This window comes from Sardina pilchardus, chromosome 5 (assembly GCF_963854185.1).
Source record: "Sardina pilchardus chromosome 5, fSarPil1.1, whole genome shotgun sequence".
Lineage (NCBI taxonomy): Eukaryota > Metazoa > Chordata > Actinopteri > Clupeiformes > Clupeidae > Sardina > Sardina pilchardus.
This window is the reverse complement of record NC_084998.1, coordinates 19,247,401-19,266,397: the sequence shown is the minus strand read 5'-3', so window position 1 is coordinate 19,266,397 and position 18,997 is coordinate 19,247,401. Positions and strand designations below refer to the sequence as shown.

Genomic DNA, 18,997 nt, shown 5'->3' with positions numbered 1-18,997 from the left:
CAGTGAACAAAATATCCATGAAACACAAGAGCATTCTGAGCAAAGAAACAACAGCAAAAAGCCCAGATAAAAAGGGGGTGGAAAAAAAGCACAATATTACTGTAATGTGTCTAATCTCTGCACCTGCTCCTCTCAGTTCTCCTGCACCTCTCACTGCATCTCTCACTGGGCCTGCTCTTCTCCCTGGGCCCCTTACTCTTACTCTTCCCCGTCCAGACATTACAGTATTTGTCTTTTTCTGTTTCTGCTTCCAAAAACATCACCTCCTCTTTTTACTGTGTAAGTTTCAATGTAATAGAGAGAAATAACCTCTGCCACTGAGTCTAAGATAGACTGGAATTAGCTGTGGCTGGCCCAATTTACCCAACATAAATCATCTGTGTGTCAATTATTCGATTGTTTGTTTATTATCAGCTGAGATATATTGCTTTTGAATTGATAACATTGCAGAAGCAGAGGTTTTTATACTGTATCTAAGGTTTGGAATATTGTTTTAACTATTGTGGGATGTTGTGTGTTAACATTCGAAAATAATACAAAAACGATCCATTGTTTTGTTGGGAGGTATAGTTTGTCTGTTAAGAAAATGTATGCATTGTGAAAATGTATTCACTGACTGCATACTGTGTGAAAACAACATGAAATGTGTGAATGGTATGGCCACAAAAGACCGATGCTGTGCTAACTGTGTTTAGAGTTTTGAAAATGTGTCAACTGAATGGACAAACGCTTGTTAGCGATTGAAAAAAACTGTAATTGCCCCCCTGTAGTAACCTCATAGCAGAAGAAATTCAATGTTCAAAATCAATGTATAAGCCGCGACTAATAGTCGGGAAATTACGGTAATGAGAATGCAGCTCCCATGCAACAAAGTAGCCTACTAGTAGCCTAGGGACCGGAGATTCTAGAGCGGAGCGCTCTATGATCTTTGGTAGGGACTGACTGGGTAGAAACACTGGAGGAAGACAAATGTAAGTCACTGACTACAAACACATGATTTAAACAGTTCCTTTACATTTACTGAAGTAAACAAACAAAGGGGTATATCAGGAGAGATCTTGGTCATGTTGGCCGACACTTGAAAGTGACATGTTGAACCTAGTCAGTCGTGAAAAAAAAGAGTTTCACTCTGATGTGACTACATACATAATAGGATGGTATTGAGTAGCTGCTTAGCCACTGTAATATTAGCAAGCTAACTCCATACTGGATTGTTTTTGTCTCTACTAGCCTGGGTGAACCCAGATGAATCTATGAGTGCATCTGAATTTGTTCTGCAGATCCTTTTAAAGTTGTCCATATAGACAAATGTGAGCTGTTGATATTTCTCTTTCCAATGGTCTTTTCACACTCACATATTGAAATGTTGATGTCTCTCCTTTCCCATTGCTCGCTAATTTTGTCTCACAAACGACTTGTAACCAAATGTCTGACCTTTTGACTTTGTGCATCTCATCACTCCTGGGAACAGGAATTGAGAGGAAGAACCAAACAGCAGCAGGATGAACCACAGCCCTGTGTTATGACTCTTCATGAGTCATAACACAGGTGTGTGTGTGTGTGTGTGTGTGTGTGTGTGTGTGTGTGTGTGTGTGTGTGTGTGTGTGTGTGTATGTGCGTGCGTGCGTGCGTGCGTGCATGCATGTGTGTGTTTATGTGTGAAGTGTGAAGGGTGCATGTATTAGACAAGATGTCCTGATAAGTGATTAAATATGACAAATCCAACATTTCTCAGTCTGGAGAATGTTAACATGATTTTATATGTATATGTAAGATTTGATCAGGTAAATATCAGGTAAATATCAGAACTTGAGGCCATTGACATTATGCTCCTTCATTCACAGTAAACTCATTTTATTTCTCTGACAACCATCAATCAGCTGCCATTTTAAGTCACATCCACAATGTCTCATTTCAATTGGACCGGTGTAAAAAGAAAGAACATGAACGCCCTCATCCTAATAATAAAGACAGTGTCTGCACAGCGTGTTTAAAAACATGCTCAAGGCATTCAGTCAACCTCTCAAATTCATATACTAAATCTATCTACTGACAAACCTCCCACAATGTGTTATTGCATGGCACAGTAATCTGATCCGCTGCAGGAAACTTGATGTCCGTCCTGGCATGCCATGTGCCCAAATGTATTGGGCCTCGGTGTGCACCCTATGCACATATTTATGCAACGCAACATGCCCATACATGCACATCTGTGTGTGTGTGTGTGTGTGTGTGTGTGTGTTTGTGTCTGTGTGTGTGTGGGGGGGGGTGGGTGTCTGTGTGTGTGTGTGTGTGTGTGTCTGTGTGTGTGTGTGTGTGTCTGTGTGTGTGTGTGTGTGTGTGTGTGTGTGTGTGTGTGTGTGTGTGTGTGTGTGTGTGTGTGTGTGTGTGTGTCTGTGTGTTTATGTGTGTGTCTGTGTGTGTCTGTGTGTGTGTGTATGTGTGTGTGTGTGTGTCTGTGTGTGTCTGTGTGTCTGTGTGTGTGTGTGTGTGTGTTTGTGTGTGTGTGTGTACCCATACCCATACCCACTTAGGCAAGACTGGCATGGAAAAATAGCGCAAAGCATTCAATATTAGTATCTGTCCAAACGTTCAATATACTTTTTCTAATGTTAGGATCTCTCATTCTTCTTCTTGGTTAAGATCCACCTAAAAGTATCAAAATGTAGCAAACCCCTAGACAGCACAGCTTTACTCACATTCCCATAACAAATACCCAAATAAGAAAACAAATGTAAAATCTGTACATGAACACATCAGAAGTGAAACAGAACAAGAGCCTGTCCTCTCACTGCCAGACCACTTCTTCTGACAAAGATTTCTTTGTTCATACTCAGTTTTCAAGTAAATCTTTAATGTTCGGGATAAAATATCCACACGCTGTAGCACTCCTTTGCTGTTATTTTCTCATTAAGGTAAAGGCTCTCTGTGTGTGCCAAGCCCACCATCAAGGCAGTTGCCCACAATCCCCCCCGCCCCCCCCCGGTATCAGATCTTGAGGTCGTCCAGCCGCGTTTTGTTGTTGCTGTGGCGACTGGAGCGGCTGTGCCGACGCTGGTTCTGCATGGGCGAGCCGGGGGCCGAGCTGGAGCTCCTCTTGGGCTTCAGGTCGGCGGCGGTGCCGAGGTCGGGCTTGGTGCCGCCGCTGCGCTCCACCGCCAGGTTGTCCCTGTTCTGCTTGTAGGCCACCTTGCTGCTGTAGGGCTGGAAGGCCGAGTCGGGCTCCGTCATGGCGTAGTGGGACTCCGAGGCGTAGGGCTCGGGCGCCGTGGCCGGCTGCGGGTAGTAGCTGTAGCTGGGCACGGCGAAGGGCACCACCGCGTCCGTCGTCTCGCTGGGCGGCTTGGACCCTCCTCCTCCTCCGACGCCGCCGCCGTTGGCCAGGAGCGACTGCGAGCGCCGGTACTTCAGGCCCTGGCGGCACTTGGTGAAGCCCAGGTGGTACATCTCCACCAGGTTGAGCAGCAGCGAGATGCACGCCACCACCAGCATGAACAGGATGAAGATGGTCTTCTCGGTGGGGCGCGAGATGTAGCAGTTGACCACGTTGGGGCACGGCGGCCGGTTGCACGTGTACAGCGGCTTGAGCTCGAAGCCGTAGAGGAAGTACTGCGCCACGATGAAGCCCACCTCGAACAGCGTCTTGAAGATGATGTTGAAGACGTAGGTGCGCAGCAGCACCCCCTGCAGGCGGATGCGGCCCTGCTCGTCGCGCACCGGCGCCTTGCGGCCCTTGGCCAGGGCCACGGCGGCGTCGGGCGCCAGCAGCAGCAGCTGCTGCTTGTCGCCGTTGGCGTGGGCGGCGGCGGCGGCGGTCAGCTGCGCCTCCTCCAGCTGCTCGGCCAGCTCCTTGTCCCGCTGCTTGTGCTTCTCCTCCATGCGCACCAGGTGCAGGATGTGGCCCAGGTAGATGAGCGTGGGCGTGGACACGAAGATGATCTGCAGCACCCAGAAGCGGATGTGCGAGATGGGGAAGGTCTTGTCGTAGCAGACGTTCTGGCAACCGGGCTGCTTGGTGTCGCAGGTGAAGCCCGACTGCTCGTCGCCCCACACCTTCTCGGCGGCCGCGCCCAGCACCAGGATGCGGAAGATGAAGAGGACGGTGAGCCAGACCTTGCCCACCACCGTGCTGTGCTCCTGGGCACTCTCCAGCAGCTTCCCCAGCGAATTCCAGTCCCCCATGGCTCTGCCGCACTAAACACACTCCCCAAAACCTGCAACACACCAGGACACACAACAGGAGCGTTTATATGGTATAAAGGAATACTAGAGTAGAATGAAAAGTACAGACGAAGCTTGCAGCAAAATAAGTATTATGGCGTCTGGCTGTTCATGTAAATGGGAAACATGGACTGTGATGATTTTTACAACATATAACCTGGAGGTAACCCCTGCATTCTGAGCCAGTGCTTTTATGGGAAGAAACAAAGCTCATTTTGCAGCCAAAGCTTGTTTTTATTTCGGGCTTCTATAAGGGTTTTTCTGCTTCTCATGCATCATCACTCTAAACTGCAGATACTGTAAATCTGCTCTGGAATGCTCTCAACTCCATGTTTGGAATGGAATATCACTGTATGTGTGCTATTATCATCATTAGATTTTACGTGCTAAAGTAGGTTACAGAAACCCTATGCATTACACACACACACATCCACACACACAAAAAACACTCACAACACACACATGCAAAAACACACACACACACACATAATTCAGTATTGACATAGCAACAGCAAATCACTTACTGAATTCTTTGATATAATATATGAGAAACATCTGCGTGTACTTCTGCGTGTGTAAGCATGCTATGTACTTCAGCATCCTAGCTACTAGTCAGGTCCTATTTGTATTGTTTTATTATCTCAACAAGGCTGGTGTGACTTTGTGATGTCCTGTATTTTACTGTAAGTGCTATCGGAACTGTGTTGTTTTTGCATTCCTGCATTCCGTGACTGTCCACAGTGCACAGGTGTATACTCACAGTACATTACAACATTCCTCAGGAAATAGTCTGTCTCAAGTATTAAAACAACTCCTCTGTCTGGACACTAGGTCCAGGGGTAAGTGTTCTCTCTGATGTAGGACTAATATTGCAGTAGCCCAAACGAACAATAATCTCTGATGTTATTGCAGCCAGGAAGCCATATATCTTCAGAAATGAAACTTATTATGTTGACCGAAGTGTACAAATGTCAAAATAGCCAAGTGATATAGCGATTAGATTAACTTGCAATTGGTCTGTGGGCTGAGAACCGATGTAAAGATTCAGACCATTATTAATGAAAGTAAGTATTATGGCTGTGCAAACCAGTACATGGGAAATTAGGCTACTAGTTGAACTTAATCAATGTAAATTTCAATGACCACTGGTATGATCGTTTAGTATTAACTTTGAGAAGGGTAATAGGACGATGATAACAGTGATAAGACAGTAATAAACTGCCTTTAACAATGTAGGCCTATAATAACAATTTTAAGTATAATATCCATATTATCTTTGCAGATAACTATCTCGTTACTTCCCTTTAAATAGCCTCAGTGACTCAGGGTTTGCGTAAACTGTCAGATGATTGAGACCCACCTTTTCTAAGTCCTCATCTCCTGTGTGCTGTCTTCTTTGGCAAGCATGGGCAGTCTTCATACACTCTACACCCTGTATGTCCTAGAGGCACAGGATTTACGAACAACCATGACAGTCCGCTGTTCCTCCGTCCATAAAAGTGAGTATGTCCTGTGAGGAGAATCCTCTGAAGAACAATGCAACTCACAGCTCACAACTCTCCTAAGAGTGTGGAACAGACAGAGAAAAGGAGAGAGAGAGTGAGAGAGAGAAAAGGAGAGAGAGAGAAAAAGAGAGAAAGAAACAGAAAGAGAGAGAGGATAGATTCTTTTGGTGTTGGCACCTCACTTCTTTTTCTAGAGCCCCTTCTGACGGTGTGTATTTGAGGGGGTTAATTTTGGCAGGGTGCGCACACGCGCTCCCTGTGAAGAAGTTTAAAGCCAAACACTTGGCCCAGACTTGTTCCTACTTGCTGAGGGACAGCTAGACTGACCAATGGGATTGAGCAAAGAGTTCTGTGGCAGCAGGCTAAATATAATTTACTCTTTACCGTGTGGCACTTATCTCTCTTTTTCACACACACACACACACACACACACACACACACACACACACACACACACATGTACACAAACAAACAAACAAACAAACACACACCACACAGTAAACAATACAGCATCATTATGCTTACTCTACATGAAATATATACAAATGTATTTGATGGCTATTGTAGTCACTGTAGTGTAGCCTACTGTATAGGCTAAGTAGACTTGTATACTACTATTTCAGATTACATCACTCTCTCTGACAACTTATCAATTCATAGAGACATTCTGTGACTTGTGCACTGTTAAAAAAAAGGAAAGAAAAAGAGAAGGACAGAGAGAAATCATGATGAAGATGACTGTTCAACATCAAAAGTTTCCCATATATCCAGACATGGTATGAATGGTCCTGAACTAACCCTAACCTTAACCCTGCTGACCTTCTCCTGAAAAAGAGGCTCATCTCTTTGAAGCGCCAGCTCTCCTCTCAGACCTCTCCATTGGCTACAGCTGTTCTTGGGAGGGATCTTTGTGTTGCGCAAATGAGTCCTCCAGGACTTCTTCAATGATGACACCTAAGAGGCCGCTGAATATGTGCCTACGAATGTAATGGCAGTAGTGTGGGTGGAAGTGGTGGAGGAGGGGGTGTTTCAAGCATGGACGTTTTGCATTCATTTGTGTCTTGTACACAAGTGCATGATGTGCTTGTGGGCAACCCATGCTTTTGTGTGTCAAATGTACATGTGCTAATGCTACCTCCTTGTGGACACTGTCAGTACTGCAGTGAGGTGTGAACAATTGGACACATCCGGTTATTGAACTGTACTGTCAATATCTGTCAAGATAACTCTTCAGTAAGTAACACAGATGAGGAAGTACTACTTTTGTCTGAAATAATTCATATTATTTGAAGAAGTCCACACAACACTGCAGTATAATGTAGCTTCTACACATGCCTGTCTTCTGCTCGCATTTTAATGAAGCTTTGGCCAAGCCTTTCTTTTCTCCGAAGCGACTACAAGTGATGCATGATAGTTAACACAGGGTAAAGGTAGACATTCAATTTCACTGAACTGACACACCAGATTAATCAATATGTACTGTAGGCCTATAGCTTGTGTAGACATGAATGAGTAGCCTATACATAAAGCCTTAGTTAGATGTAAATAAATATGATTGCTATGGATAAAGCACCAATTTCATTTTATTTTAAATTATCAAATAAAACTGGAGGTATATTTGCATAAATTGACAAAAATCTAAAATTGACAGTACAATCTCAGTGCTGGATGACTTTTAATCAACAAAGCATGTAGCATTACAGACTGCCTCTATTTGTATGACAATATGCAGTGCATTACTTCACAAATATTATAAATCAGTTATCGTTATCGTTTAATACTATAGCAGTGAACAGTTATAGCAGCTTAATACTATAGCAGTAAACTATAAATTATTTACACAGTATGTAGAATGGTACGTGAAGACATACATCATTATCTGACTTATTTTTCCATTAATTTGACATTAAAACATTTACAATGATGGATGAGTGGATGGACGGGTGGATCAATGGTCCCTTTTCACCTGCCACACCCACACCAGTTCAAGAGGGCGTCCATTTTACAGATGTAGTCCTATACAGATGCACTTGCGCGAGTGCTGGTACGATGGTAAGCACCGTGGAGGAGATAACACCGGCTCGGAGCTAAATGGTTGTCGATAGACCCGGATTACAACTGTCACAAAGTGATCCTATCAACCCTAATGCACTTGATCCACTTTAGTGCCTAAAGCAAATCTTAACCAGCCATGTTAAAAGGAACACAGTTTCTGCGTGATCCAGGCTCCAATAGGTGAGTCTTTAGCATTAATGTGGCGGTTGCTGGCCCGTGCCACCAGGTACCCCGCTTCAGCGATGTTGAGTAGGATGCAGATGCCAGAGACGGCCAGCATGAAGACCGTGAAGACCGTCTTCTCGGTCGGCCGAGACACAAAGCAGTCCACAGTGTTGGGACAGGGGTAGGAATCGCACTTGACCAAGCGAAACATCTTGTAACCAGGATAGATCATATAGAACAGATACATGAAGACCGACTCGAACAGCACACGGAAGATGAGGCTGATGATGTAGGTCCACCACAGGGCGCCCGTGATCTTCATCTTCCTGTTCTTGATCTGCTCGAGGTCCTTGGGGCTGGACCGGCCCGACTGGCGGTACAGACGCTTGTCGACGTGGCGGCGGTGCGCGATGTGCATGGCCACCAGCAGGGCAGGAGTGGACACCAGGATGAGCTGCAGTGCCCACAGGCGGATGTGGGAGATGGGGAAGAAGTGGTCGTAGCAGACGCTGTTGCAGCCGGGCTGCTGCGTGTTGCAGGTGAAGTGGGCCTTCTCGTCGCCCCAGACGCTCTCGGCGGCCACCACCAGCACCAGCAGGCGGAAGATGAAGAGGACGGAGAGCCAGATGCGGCCGATGCCCGTGGAATGCCTGTTTACGCCGCTGATCACGGCATAAAAGGACGCCCAGTTCATTTTTGGTTCCAGCTCTAGAAGGGGAGAAATTCAAATGCATGAATTATTCAAAAAGTCAGGATGTTACAATAATCAAACTGTGCTTTGAAGATCTATCTGGTATTTCTACTTAAAATACATGTCCTATTTTAAGATGTGTATCAATTGATATATTATCCTTATATTTCCTACCTCATGCTCCATGGTGAGAGAAGGTTAAGCCTATGATGTAATCATGAATTCATTTTGATAAAATCCCAGAAGTCCTCTCCGACACAGATCCTTAATTATATACTGAACTTAATTACTTCCACTATCACACTTTTTAAACTTTGAAACTTTTTTTTCTCAAATTAATATTTCAGAAGTAAGAAAAAAAACAAAGAAAAAAGAAAAAGGCAAGGAATCTTTTTTTTAGCAGGGAGTGAGGACAGAGGAGAGTGGAATAAAAAGGTTACCAGGCTCAGCAGGTGGTGTTAGAGGCATGGGCGGGCGCCCGGGTGGAGGGTGACGTGGACCCGCCGCTGAAGGATGGGCATTGGGCAAGACTCGGCATAGAGACGACCCCTCTGTGCCTGCCTGACTGGTGCGCGGCAGCTTAAAAGCAGAGCACCAGCGCCTGGCACTGGAAGTCATGTGACCCTCCAGTAGCCAATGGGACGCTGAGAAATCTGGACATCCTTGGCATGGATGCGAGAGTTGGCATGTGACCTGAGGGGTTAGGCAGCGACTAGCAACAGAGTGGGCTCAGTCCAGGGGCTTAGTCTGGGCACAGCACAGCGAGAGGTGTGGGCTCAATCTGATTTTAGTGACACTTAAGCTTTCATGTGCATGGATGGGTGGCTGTGGACATTCTGCCAAGAAAATTCCTCAATTACCACAATCACCCATTCCATAGACATATTGCATAATACATAAAGGGTCTGAGGAATTTTTGTGCCAACACAATTTCTCTCATTTTCCCCATGCAGCCATTTTGTCCAGTTTCACTTTGTCCTTTTTAGACTAGTCCTTTGTGCACCTCTCACACACTGCACAAGAAAACAGTGAATATTTGCATCCACTACAGCTATCAGTTTTCACAATTCCATTTTGCTTCTTCATTAGACCATGAGTTCTATTTGTAATAGCACTGCAATATGGCTTTATCTTTAAGCTTAGCCAGTGCATTTATTTTTAGTATGACTGAGGGATACAAAAGATTAGGTGTCAAAAAGAGGGAAGGGAACAAGGGTACGAGAGAATGGGCCTAAGGATCTATGCCAATAAATGCATAATGCATGTGTGCTAAACATGCTATGAATGTATGAGTGTTCAGGTGTTCTGTATTTTAAGAGTGAGGTGTGACATGTAGTTAAACAGTATGATTTGTGTGCTAAGGGCTCAACAGACAAATACTGCACCACAAGGGCTTTTAATGTACACTGTAAGAATGCAAGGTGCAGTCTTTCATATGGACAGATGTCAACATCTCAACATGTTTGTATGCAGGCGAGTTTCACAACATACAGCACACATACAACAAATACAAATACATGGATTTTGACAACTGTAGCTCTAAAGAGCATGACCCAAGTAGCACATAATTGATAAAATTACATTATCTAAATTAGATTTCAATGGAGAGAAATGATTAAATTCAGTGAAGCAGGGTGCTCTTACTCCAAGATGTTCAAGAGGTTATGTAATGAATCTCCAAACTGAAACAATTTATATCACTCGGACACAAGAAACAGTTTAGAGAAACAATTACAGTACTTTGAAGATGCTTGCCTCTAGCATGTCCATGAAAGAGGTATTTACCTTTAGATGTAGTGATCCAAAACCCAATCGGCTACAATGGAGTTAACATCAGAAGAGAAGGGGTACTTTTCACCAGGACGTCTGTGAACCAGAGCACCATGACTTTGCATTGCTAATGATTTCCCTCACACTAGCCTCTGTCCAGCACTGGTGCAGTCATATGCCCTTATGATGATCATTTACATACAATAGCAGCCTTTACTGGGCTCCAACAAGCCTCTTTAGAATTCCCACCCAGTTCGACCTAGAGTTCCGCCTACCCATAGTTCAGACTCGATTGCTCTGACGCACCAGAGCTCGTCCACCCGCACAGGCTTTGACGCAACATAACATTGTTTAAATACAAAATAAAGCTGTTTGATAGAGATTGAGACAGAGACTGTTGCATGACTGCATGTCACTGTGTATGCACGCGTGTGTGTGTGTGTGTGTATGTGTGTGTTGTGTGTGTGTGTGTGTGTGTGTGTGTGTGTGTGTGTGTGTGTGTGTGTGTGTGTGTGTATGTGTGCGCGTGCGTGTCACTGTCTATGTGTGTGTGTGTGTGTGTGTGTGTGAGAGAGAGAGAGGGGGGGGGGGGTAATATAGTTATTAATATTGTGATTATTACTGGCAGCAATTGTGTTTGTCATCTGTATACATCTGTGTACATTCTGTGAGTTTTGGGTCTTTCAAGAAGGGTCTAAAAACATATCCATTCAACATGCTCTTATCTTATGCATTATGGTTTATATTATAGGCCTAGGCTATTTAGCTATTTTCAAGCTATTGATTGAATTGACATTGTTGTTTATTATTATTCTCCTTAACGTAGAATTACCAACTTTTAAATTGTTTACTGTTAAAGTTGAACTATGTTTTGGACAAAAGTGTCTGCTAAATAATATAATATTGTTTATTATTTTGTTCTCTGGATGTTTTGTTTAACATGCAGTCTAGCATATACACATGTAATATATGGGATTTGTATTGTTTCAAATAGGGCCTATGAAAGAAATTATATAAGCATTTCATTCAAGGTGAATAATTTATGGAATTAGTTTGTCTGTCAAAACTTAGGCTACCATTACTGTGCTGCACTGAAGGCTGTTCAAGTTCAAGATGAAAGTGCGACGGTATAAAGCATAGGCTATTAGTTAAAAGATCCCACATCAAGTTATTATCAATTGGGCTTATTTAGGGACTATGCTTTGGTGTGGTGCGCTTAGGCTTTGATGAACAAGCAGGCCACTGTGTGAGGTTTGTGAACACCCCTCTCTGTTCACGGATCTGTCAGCGGAAAACAAACCACACCCCTGGATTAGGGAACTGTGGGAAAAGATGGCAGCTTCCTGTCCCTTCAGCAGGCTCATTTTCCTCTGAGGACAAAGTATAAACTCTATATATGAAAATCAGATAGCCTATTTTTTACCTTAACTTGGCGAAACTTGAAGTAAGAGCTTGAAAATGGAAAAGAGTGGTAGCGTCGACAGTTTGGGTTCCAAACAATCATCTTCCCGGCAGCCGAGTGTTGATTCTCTATCCAGGTGGGGCTTAACAAAATTAGTTGGCAGCTAGCTAGGCTAGCATAAGTTGTATGGAAATGTTTATCCCAGTTATTGTTTGAGGTACACTAGCGTGAATACCACGTGAAGTTGTCAACCAACATTGGTGTTACTGTTAGCCTGACGTTAACAATCACTGCCACAACCAGCTTTGTTTCCTCCATATCCTTATAACGCTGTCACTATTATTAACACTGCCTTCCTGTATTCTGGTATAATTGGAATAGTTAGCCCCAGAGTTAGCAAGCATTTATTTACGTCGAAATGTATGCAATTCATTTCTGCAAAGAGGCCAGTCTAAAACTTCCTGACGTTTGTTAAAAGTTAACTGACTGACCAGTAGCCTACTTTACGCTTATTCACAGTTCTTCAACGTCACGGTCTGACCGTTCCTCTCAGGCAAAGCCTCCATCAGCTATATCCTCGGATTCAGTTTCGGCGTCAGACTCGCCTCTGTCCGCCGAGCAGCTTCGGGTAATGAGCAATTTTTCCTTTTGATCAGAGATGACTCATTGTAGATCTTGATTAAATTAATTGTTAATGTTTTGTCTTTTCCTTCACCACTGAGTAGTCAAACTTAAGGAACAAACCAGTCGCCAAGGTGTTCAGAGACGCACATAAAGATGAACCACAGTTGTTGAACAAGGAGACTGTTCAAGATATGGGTACGCACATTGATATTGCATTGATATTAGTAAATTACACAACTTGCTGATGCCTTGCATGAGACAGGAGGAGTATTGGAATTGTATAGTAGACTCAGATTGTGATGATAAAAATGCACAATAAGCCTAGTGCATATTATAAATTGTTATATTTTTATGTCCTTAAACTATGCTCCTTCTCTAAAATTTTCAGCCAAAGACGTCACTTACATTTGCCCATTCATTGGAGCACTCAGAGGGACCTTGACTGTTACAAACTACCGACTATTTTTCAAATGCATGGACAGGGTATGGACTCAGGGATATTCACTAACACACTCTGTATGTCCTATGGACATGGTTAAATATTGACATGGGTCCATATTCAACAGGACGCAGGCTCCGTTTTGGATATACCTCTTGGCGTTTTGAGTCGTGTGGAGAAGATTGGGTCTGCTACATCTCGTGGAGAGGTGTCTTATGGGATCATATGTAAAGTAAGGAGACAAACTGTGTGTTTTGCAACGAGTCTGTATGAATAATGGACTGCGATTGCCCTAACCCAGATTGTTTTTGTTTTCCAAGGATATCCGAAATTTGCGTTTTGTACATAAACAACCAGAAGATACTCTGAAGAAGTCCATCTTTGAGAACCTCATGAAATACGCCTTCCCTGTTTCTAATGCACTGGTAAAAAAAACTTTTGTGAACATTTAAATTCCTGTATGTTTGTAAGGAAACCTATTTTGTTATGTGATACCCTGTGGCTAGAGTTGTTTGTGTGCATGTTGTGTGTGACTCCTCAGCTGTAAATCTCTTCACTGAACCGTCTGCTTCGTCTCCTTTCCTGTCTTTCAGCCTCTCTTTGCCTGTGAGTATGACCAGGTTTTCCCTGAGAATGGATGGAAAGTATATGATGCCCTGGCTGAATATAAACGACAGGTGAGCGATTCCTGTATTAAAAGATAAAAGGCAAACATTGACTGGTATTAGCAGACTTTTTTTAATCCATAGTTTTTTACTGCTTTTTACTAGGGACTGCCCAACGAAAGCTGGAGGATATCTAAGGTTAATGACCATTATGAGCTGTGTGACACATACCCCTCCACCCTAGTTGTTCCGGTAACCATTCCCGATGAGGAGCTGAAGAGGGTATCAGCCTTTAGGGCCAAAGGCCGCATTCCAGTAAGTGACAATAATACCCATTTGGCCCTCAATCCAGTTCTTAAAGTTGAAGTTGAAGTTAAAGTTTATCATAAAGATGAACATGTTCACCATACAAATGGGTGTTTGCTTTTTCCTGAAGGTGTTGTCATGGATCCACCCAGAGAGCCAGGCAACAATAACACGCTGTAGCCAGCCCATGGTGGGAGTGAATGGGAAGCGTAGCAAAGAGGACGAGAAACTACTGCAAGCCGTCATGGATGCCAACGCACAGTCCCACAAGCTCTTCATATTTGATGTCAGGCCAAGTGTGAATGCAGCAGCCAATAAGGCAAGTCGAACAGATTATACAATACCAGACCAGGACTAGGTGGACATGTAACTTTTCAAATAAACAGAGCAGAAGATGGCTTCTGACATTTTGTACTTCTGTATTCTTCAGATGAAAGGTGGCGGTTACGAGAGCGAAGATGCCTATCAGAATGCGGAGCTGGTGTTTCTAGATATCCACAATCTCCATGTTATGCGGGAGTCACTACGAAAACTGAAAGAGGTGGTGTATCCCAACATTGACGAGGCTCACTGGCTCTCAAACTTAGAGTCCACCCACTGGCTTGAGCACATCAAGGTGAGAGTCAATCCAAAGGCAGAAAGGGGGGAATAAACCATTACTGGGAAAATGTATTACGAGATTAAGTAAATATGTACCAATATAACATCCATAAATCAAACTTGACATGATGATTCCTTCTCTCTGTCCCTCATTCTGGTGGCCAGTCTATCCTGGCGGGAGCACTGCGGATTGCAGATAAAGTGGAGTCTGGCAAGACCTCGGTGGTGGTGCACTGCAGTGATGGCTGGGACCGCACTGCCCAGCTGACCTCCTTAGCCATGCTGATGCTGGATGCTCACTACAGAACCATCAAAGGCTTCCAAGTGCTGCTGGAGAAAGAGTGGCTGAGCTTTGGTCACCGCTTCCAACTGGTATGACAACCAATGCTTGGTGCATAGCTATGTATTATCAGCCATAACACTAGACATGTCCTCTCAAGCCTTAGATATGCTTTGCATATAAATACTGAACATATTATCCTATTCCTCAATGACATAGGCTGACATAGATTGTTTGTGTACAGTCACTGATCCATCATTTAGAGTGGTTTTCAGTATATTCCTTTCTATTACCTTTTTTCCTCGTGCAGAGGGTTGGTCATGGAGACAAGAACCACACAGACGCTGATCGCTCTCCAGTCTTCCTGCAGTTCATCGACTGTGTTTGGCAGATGACTCGACAGGTGAGCTAAAAGCTATGCATCTGGTCTCAGATGTCAGCCTAAATAGTAACTAATTGTAGGATGGTTAGTATTAACAGTAGATTTAGAGAAAGGGACGTATTTGCGGTTAAGAAGTAGTAGTTTAATCATTTTTTTACTTTTTCAGATTTCACCAGTGTAAACAACCAACTTAGTGATTAGCATCGAAATATTTACACCACTTATTTATAAGTTTGAATCTTATAAATGTAATCTTAAAATGTATAATTGATGAAAGCCTTATATGTGATATCTGTTTTTGTGTAGTTTCCTGCTGCATTTGAATTTAATGAGTACTTCCTCATCACCATCCTGGACCATCTATACAGTTGCTTGTTTGGGACCTTCATGTGTAATAGTGAGCAGCAACGACTCAAAGAGGTGTGTAAGGAGTTTGTGTATTACATTGTGTGTTTATTATGATGTAAATAGATGGAAACTTTCATATGGCATTCATATATTTATTAATGAGATAATTATTATATATTTATTAGTACATTTGTTAATTATTTTTGTTTTTCTTTTCCAGGAATTACCAAAGAAGACGGTGTCACTGTGGTCTTTAATTAATAGTCAGCTTGAAGAGTTTTCTAACCCCTTATATGTGAACTACTCCTCTCATGTACTGTTTCCTGTAGTCAGCATGCGCCATCTAGAGCTGTGGGTGGGGTATTACATCCGCTGGAATCCTCGCATGAGACCACAGGTCAGTTTCAGTAAAGCAGGTTTTGTAAATACACCTCTCAGCGTGCTCACTTGCACATAGTTTGGTATTCCTATTAACTTCCTGAACAACCTCCATCCTCTATTACACTTGGAATTCATGCTGATTTATCAAGAGAAATAATTTGACAGATATTACATTTCTCATTTAAAGGTGTATCAAATTCAGAAGGCCTCACAGGCATCTAGCTGCCTGTTCTGCATGCATGCAAAAAGCTCAGGTGTTCTCACAGTCCTGGCTCAATTAATTGGAAACAAATATAATGGCTCAGTCCGAATCATAAACAATTTCAGCCAATCTATATGTTCTCTCAGAAGTATGGGAAAGAGGGCTATAATCTGTCTGTTATTTTTCTTGCATTTTAAATGTTCTTTCTGACTCTTCTGTTTGTGTTTGTGTGTGCTCAGGAGCCTTTGCACCAGCGCTACAAAGAGCTTCTAGCCAAGCGTGCCGAGCTTCAGAAGAGAGTAGAGGAGCTGCAAAGAGAGGTGGCCAATCGGGCAGCCTCGTCCTCCTCCGAGAGAGCCGGGTCTCCCACTCGCTCCATCACACCCGTGCAGACTTTCGTGTGATTGTACAGGTGCTTTAGGAGAGGGGGGAGAGAGAGAGAGAGAGTGTAAGGGTTGATCTGCTGGCTCCTAGGTCTCAAACTTGGCCGCTTCTTCAACAGCAGTAGGGTGGGTCAGTGACCCATGGCTGACTAAACGCCATAGACTGCCTTTCCGATCCCTCCATAATTTGCTGTCATTGCAGCAACAGACTTAACAAATGGAGAAAAATCCTAGCATCAGGGTTTCATTTTAAATTAACCAGTTACTAGAGGCAACGTAGTTCATTCTAGATCAAGGCTACTAATGGAACTAGGTGTAGATTACATTTACATTAAAGTACTTATGCACTTGTACAGTTTTATTTTATGTTTGACATAGTTTAAGTCATCATTAAAGGCTGCGTGAGAATGTTACCATGCCAGAACAAAATGTCAAAACCTGTACTTCACACTTGATTTATCAGTGGCTTTGGTTTCATTCAAATGTAACTGTGTGGAATTTCTGCTAATATTAACAGTCACTTGAAAGAGCCTTTTGACAGTTTAAGTAGTGGGCTGCAGAATGTGTCCGTCTTTAGGGACACATGGATGCCGAGGGAGGGTCATCTGATCTCATCCAGACATACAATAGAGGAGAGTTTTCATGGAATTCACATATTAGTCAGTGGTTGCGTGTATGCATGGCTGAGATTTACTGACAGGAAAATGAATCAGCTTTACTTGGTTTATCAGCTTTAACGCTACATTAACTTGGAAAATGGATGTGTGTGTGTGTGTGTGTGTGCGCAACACCTCTGTAAATACAGTGAGATAGTATGTGCTTTAGAATTCTTCTCTTTTGAAGCCTATAGCCAATAGAAGCTGTAACATTAGTCTTTAAGCCAGTGATACATTCCTAGTAACCAACAATTATCTGCACAAGGCAGGCTAATGTGTCTAATGCTGCTCTAACCCTTGATCCTTACTACTATATTTCTGAGCTTAACTTTAAGGGGCAAATGTTCATATCTTTAATGCTGGACTTATGAACCTCCTAAACAACGTGAAAGTTGTTGCTATAGCATATGAAGGATAGGACAGTTTCCGTTGGTTTTCTCTGTGACTGCTTGCCTTATTCCCAGGGAAGGGAACTCTGTGAAAGTATCAGGAAGGATATTATCCTTGTGTCTCGTCAGTGCTTAAGTGTGCTTGCTTTTTCAAGTGCATCTTATTAACAAATCAAATGCTGCATTTTTTCCATGTTATAAATATCTGGTTGACATGCAGGCATTCTTGTCAATACGGTAGCATTCCTTATACTGCATACATCAACCACACCAAGACTTATTCCAACGTACTCCACTCTGTTGTAAATAAAACTCATGCATATCACACACAAAGCTTGTCAATTACTTTTTATAAGAAGTTGTTGACATCAAACCATCCAAATTCTAACAAATACACGCTAGTCAGCCAATGTTATTAACTCTTCTGGGTATCAAACGTTAGGTATAAGATCTTCCAACACTGAAAATAGTAATGTATTTGAAAGACCACTATATAGTCAGACCACTAATATAGAAACTAACCCATGGAATTTGTACAGTTCTGTGTATGTCTGCAGAGGTTAATACAATGATAATGTAAACTGGTCCAGTCATCAGCTGGCACTACTTAATTGTGTTTACTGCAAAGCCATATAAAATAAAGTTCTGTTAAATGGAATTCAGATTGTTTTGTAATGTCTGACTTCTTCAACATTATTGAATCCATAAATCTGTGACCACTGTGAGGGGGCTATGGATTACTGTAAGTCACAGGATGGGCAAGCTCAGCAGAATAAGATGGCAAAGATGTTGTGGCCACAGTTAGACCTACTAACTATGTCCGATACTGTTACTGGCCACCTGCCCGACTGTCTATATCGCCTCTGTTGCTAAAAGACCGTCATTCATACGGTGTACAGGTGACTTACTGTAGGTGAACTACCAATTGGTTCCCTGCTTGCTACATGAGATGACCATTGACCATCACATCAATGGCCTCAGGAGCCTGCATGTTTTACACCAGAAACTTTTCCAAATAGGAGTGTCTTCTTCACTCCAAGTTATATATTAAGTACTCAGTTCAACATGATGGTGAAACTGAAATTCGTGCATACACTTGAATGGTTTAGTGTTTTTACATTTGGGGAAGAGGGGTATATCAAAGGGAAATTGTGCATCATTATTATTATTATTATTATTTTGTCCCAAGGGGACTGTAGGTTTGATGGGGACCCCACTCCTCTCATGGGTGGATTATGAGCTACTGGGCCCCTGGGCACAGACATGAAAAGGGACCGCCTGCAGATTTAGATGTATTCATTTAGCAGACACTTTTCATCCAAAGTGACTCACATGTCAATTTTAGTACAAGTCTGACACTACATTGAATCCAGGGTTAAGTGCTGTGGTCAAGGGCACAATAGCGGAAAGTGAATCGATACATTTTCAGGCTATTGCATGCTAGCCCAGCTCCTTAAATGGACAAATTGAGATTGACAAATATGGTGTTACCATGAACAGATTTAAGGCATCTAGCTGTGAAAAAAGATGGCAATTCCAAAGTTTGATTATCACACATAGTGTGACCTGTGGGTGACCTCATACAAGCAATGT

General features: G+C 43.0%; 3 protein-coding genes across 5 annotated transcripts; 1 reads left to right on the top strand and 2 right to left on the bottom strand.

Annotated features, from left to right (window-relative positions):
- Positions 1-2,988: 2,988 nt before the first annotated feature.
- On the bottom strand, positions 2,989-5,767 carry gja2 (gap junction protein, alpha 2). The gene is made up of 2 exons (XM_062536857.1): positions 5,582-5,767; positions 2,989-4,214 (listed from the first exon to the last, which is right to left on the bottom strand). Exon 2 carries the CDS (start codon positions 4,180-4,182, stop codon positions 2,989-2,991), a length of 1,194 nt encoding a protein of 397 aa, XP_062392841.1. The 5' UTR covers positions 4,183-4,214; positions 5,582-5,767.
- Positions 5,768-7,589: 1,822 nt separating this feature from the next.
- Positions 7,590-10,595, bottom strand: gjb1a (gap junction protein beta 1a). 3 transcript variants are annotated; one of them, XM_062535660.1, is made up of 2 exons: positions 10,423-10,595; positions 7,590-8,654 (listed from the first exon to the last, which is right to left on the bottom strand). In XM_062535660.1, the coding sequence occupies exon 2, from the start codon at positions 8,638-8,640 to the stop codon at positions 7,921-7,923; it is 720 nt and encodes a 239-aa protein (XP_062391644.1). In that variant the 5' UTR covers positions 8,641-8,654; positions 10,423-10,595; the 3' UTR covers positions 7,590-7,920. The 3 variants fall into 3 exon arrangements, with proteins under 3 accessions (XP_062391644.1, XP_062391643.1, XP_062391645.1); XM_062535659.1 differs by lacking the exon at positions 10,423-10,595 and adding an exon at positions 9,078-9,251; XM_062535661.1 differs by lacking the exon at positions 10,423-10,595 and adding an exon at positions 8,812-9,011.
- A 1,132-nt stretch (positions 10,596-11,727) lies between these two features.
- Positions 11,728-18,062, top strand: mtmr2 (myotubularin related protein 2). The gene is made up of 15 exons (XM_062536825.1): positions 11,728-11,945; positions 12,329-12,437; positions 12,535-12,628; positions 12,822-12,916; positions 13,000-13,104; positions 13,193-13,297; positions 13,466-13,549; positions 13,643-13,792; positions 13,914-14,102; positions 14,214-14,399; positions 14,549-14,755; positions 14,974-15,066; positions 15,352-15,465; positions 15,614-15,790; positions 16,216-18,062. The coding sequence occupies exons 1-15, from the start codon at positions 11,866-11,868 to the stop codon at positions 16,378-16,380; spliced, it is 1,953 nt and encodes a 650-aa protein (XP_062392809.1). The 5' UTR covers positions 11,728-11,865; the 3' UTR covers positions 16,381-18,062.
- The last annotated feature ends 935 nt before the right edge of the window (positions 18,063-18,997 follow it).

Coding starts and splice junctions, on each gene's coding strand:
- gja2 (XM_062536857.1), bottom strand. CDS start 4,182: ATGGGGGACTGGAATTCGCTGGGGAAGCTGCTGGAGAGTGCCCAGGAG.
- mtmr2 (XM_062536825.1), top strand. CDS start 11,866: ATGGAAAAGAGTGGTAGCGTCGACAGTTTGGGTTCCAAACAATCATCT. Junction 11,946..12,328: donor AGTGTTGATTCTCTATCCAG/GTGGGGCTTAAC, acceptor GCTTATTCACAG/TTCTTCAACGTCACGGTCTG. Junction 14,400..14,548: donor ACTGGCTTGAGCACATCAAG/GTGAGAGTCAAT, acceptor TCTGGTGGCCAG/TCTATCCTGGCGGGAGCACT.
- gjb1a (XM_062535659.1), bottom strand. CDS start 9,105: ATGCCTCTAACACCACCTGCTGAGCCTG. Junction 8,655..9,077: donor AACACCACCTGCTGAGCCTG/GTAACCTTTTTA, acceptor CTCCCCTTCTAG/AGCTGGAACCAAAAATGAAC.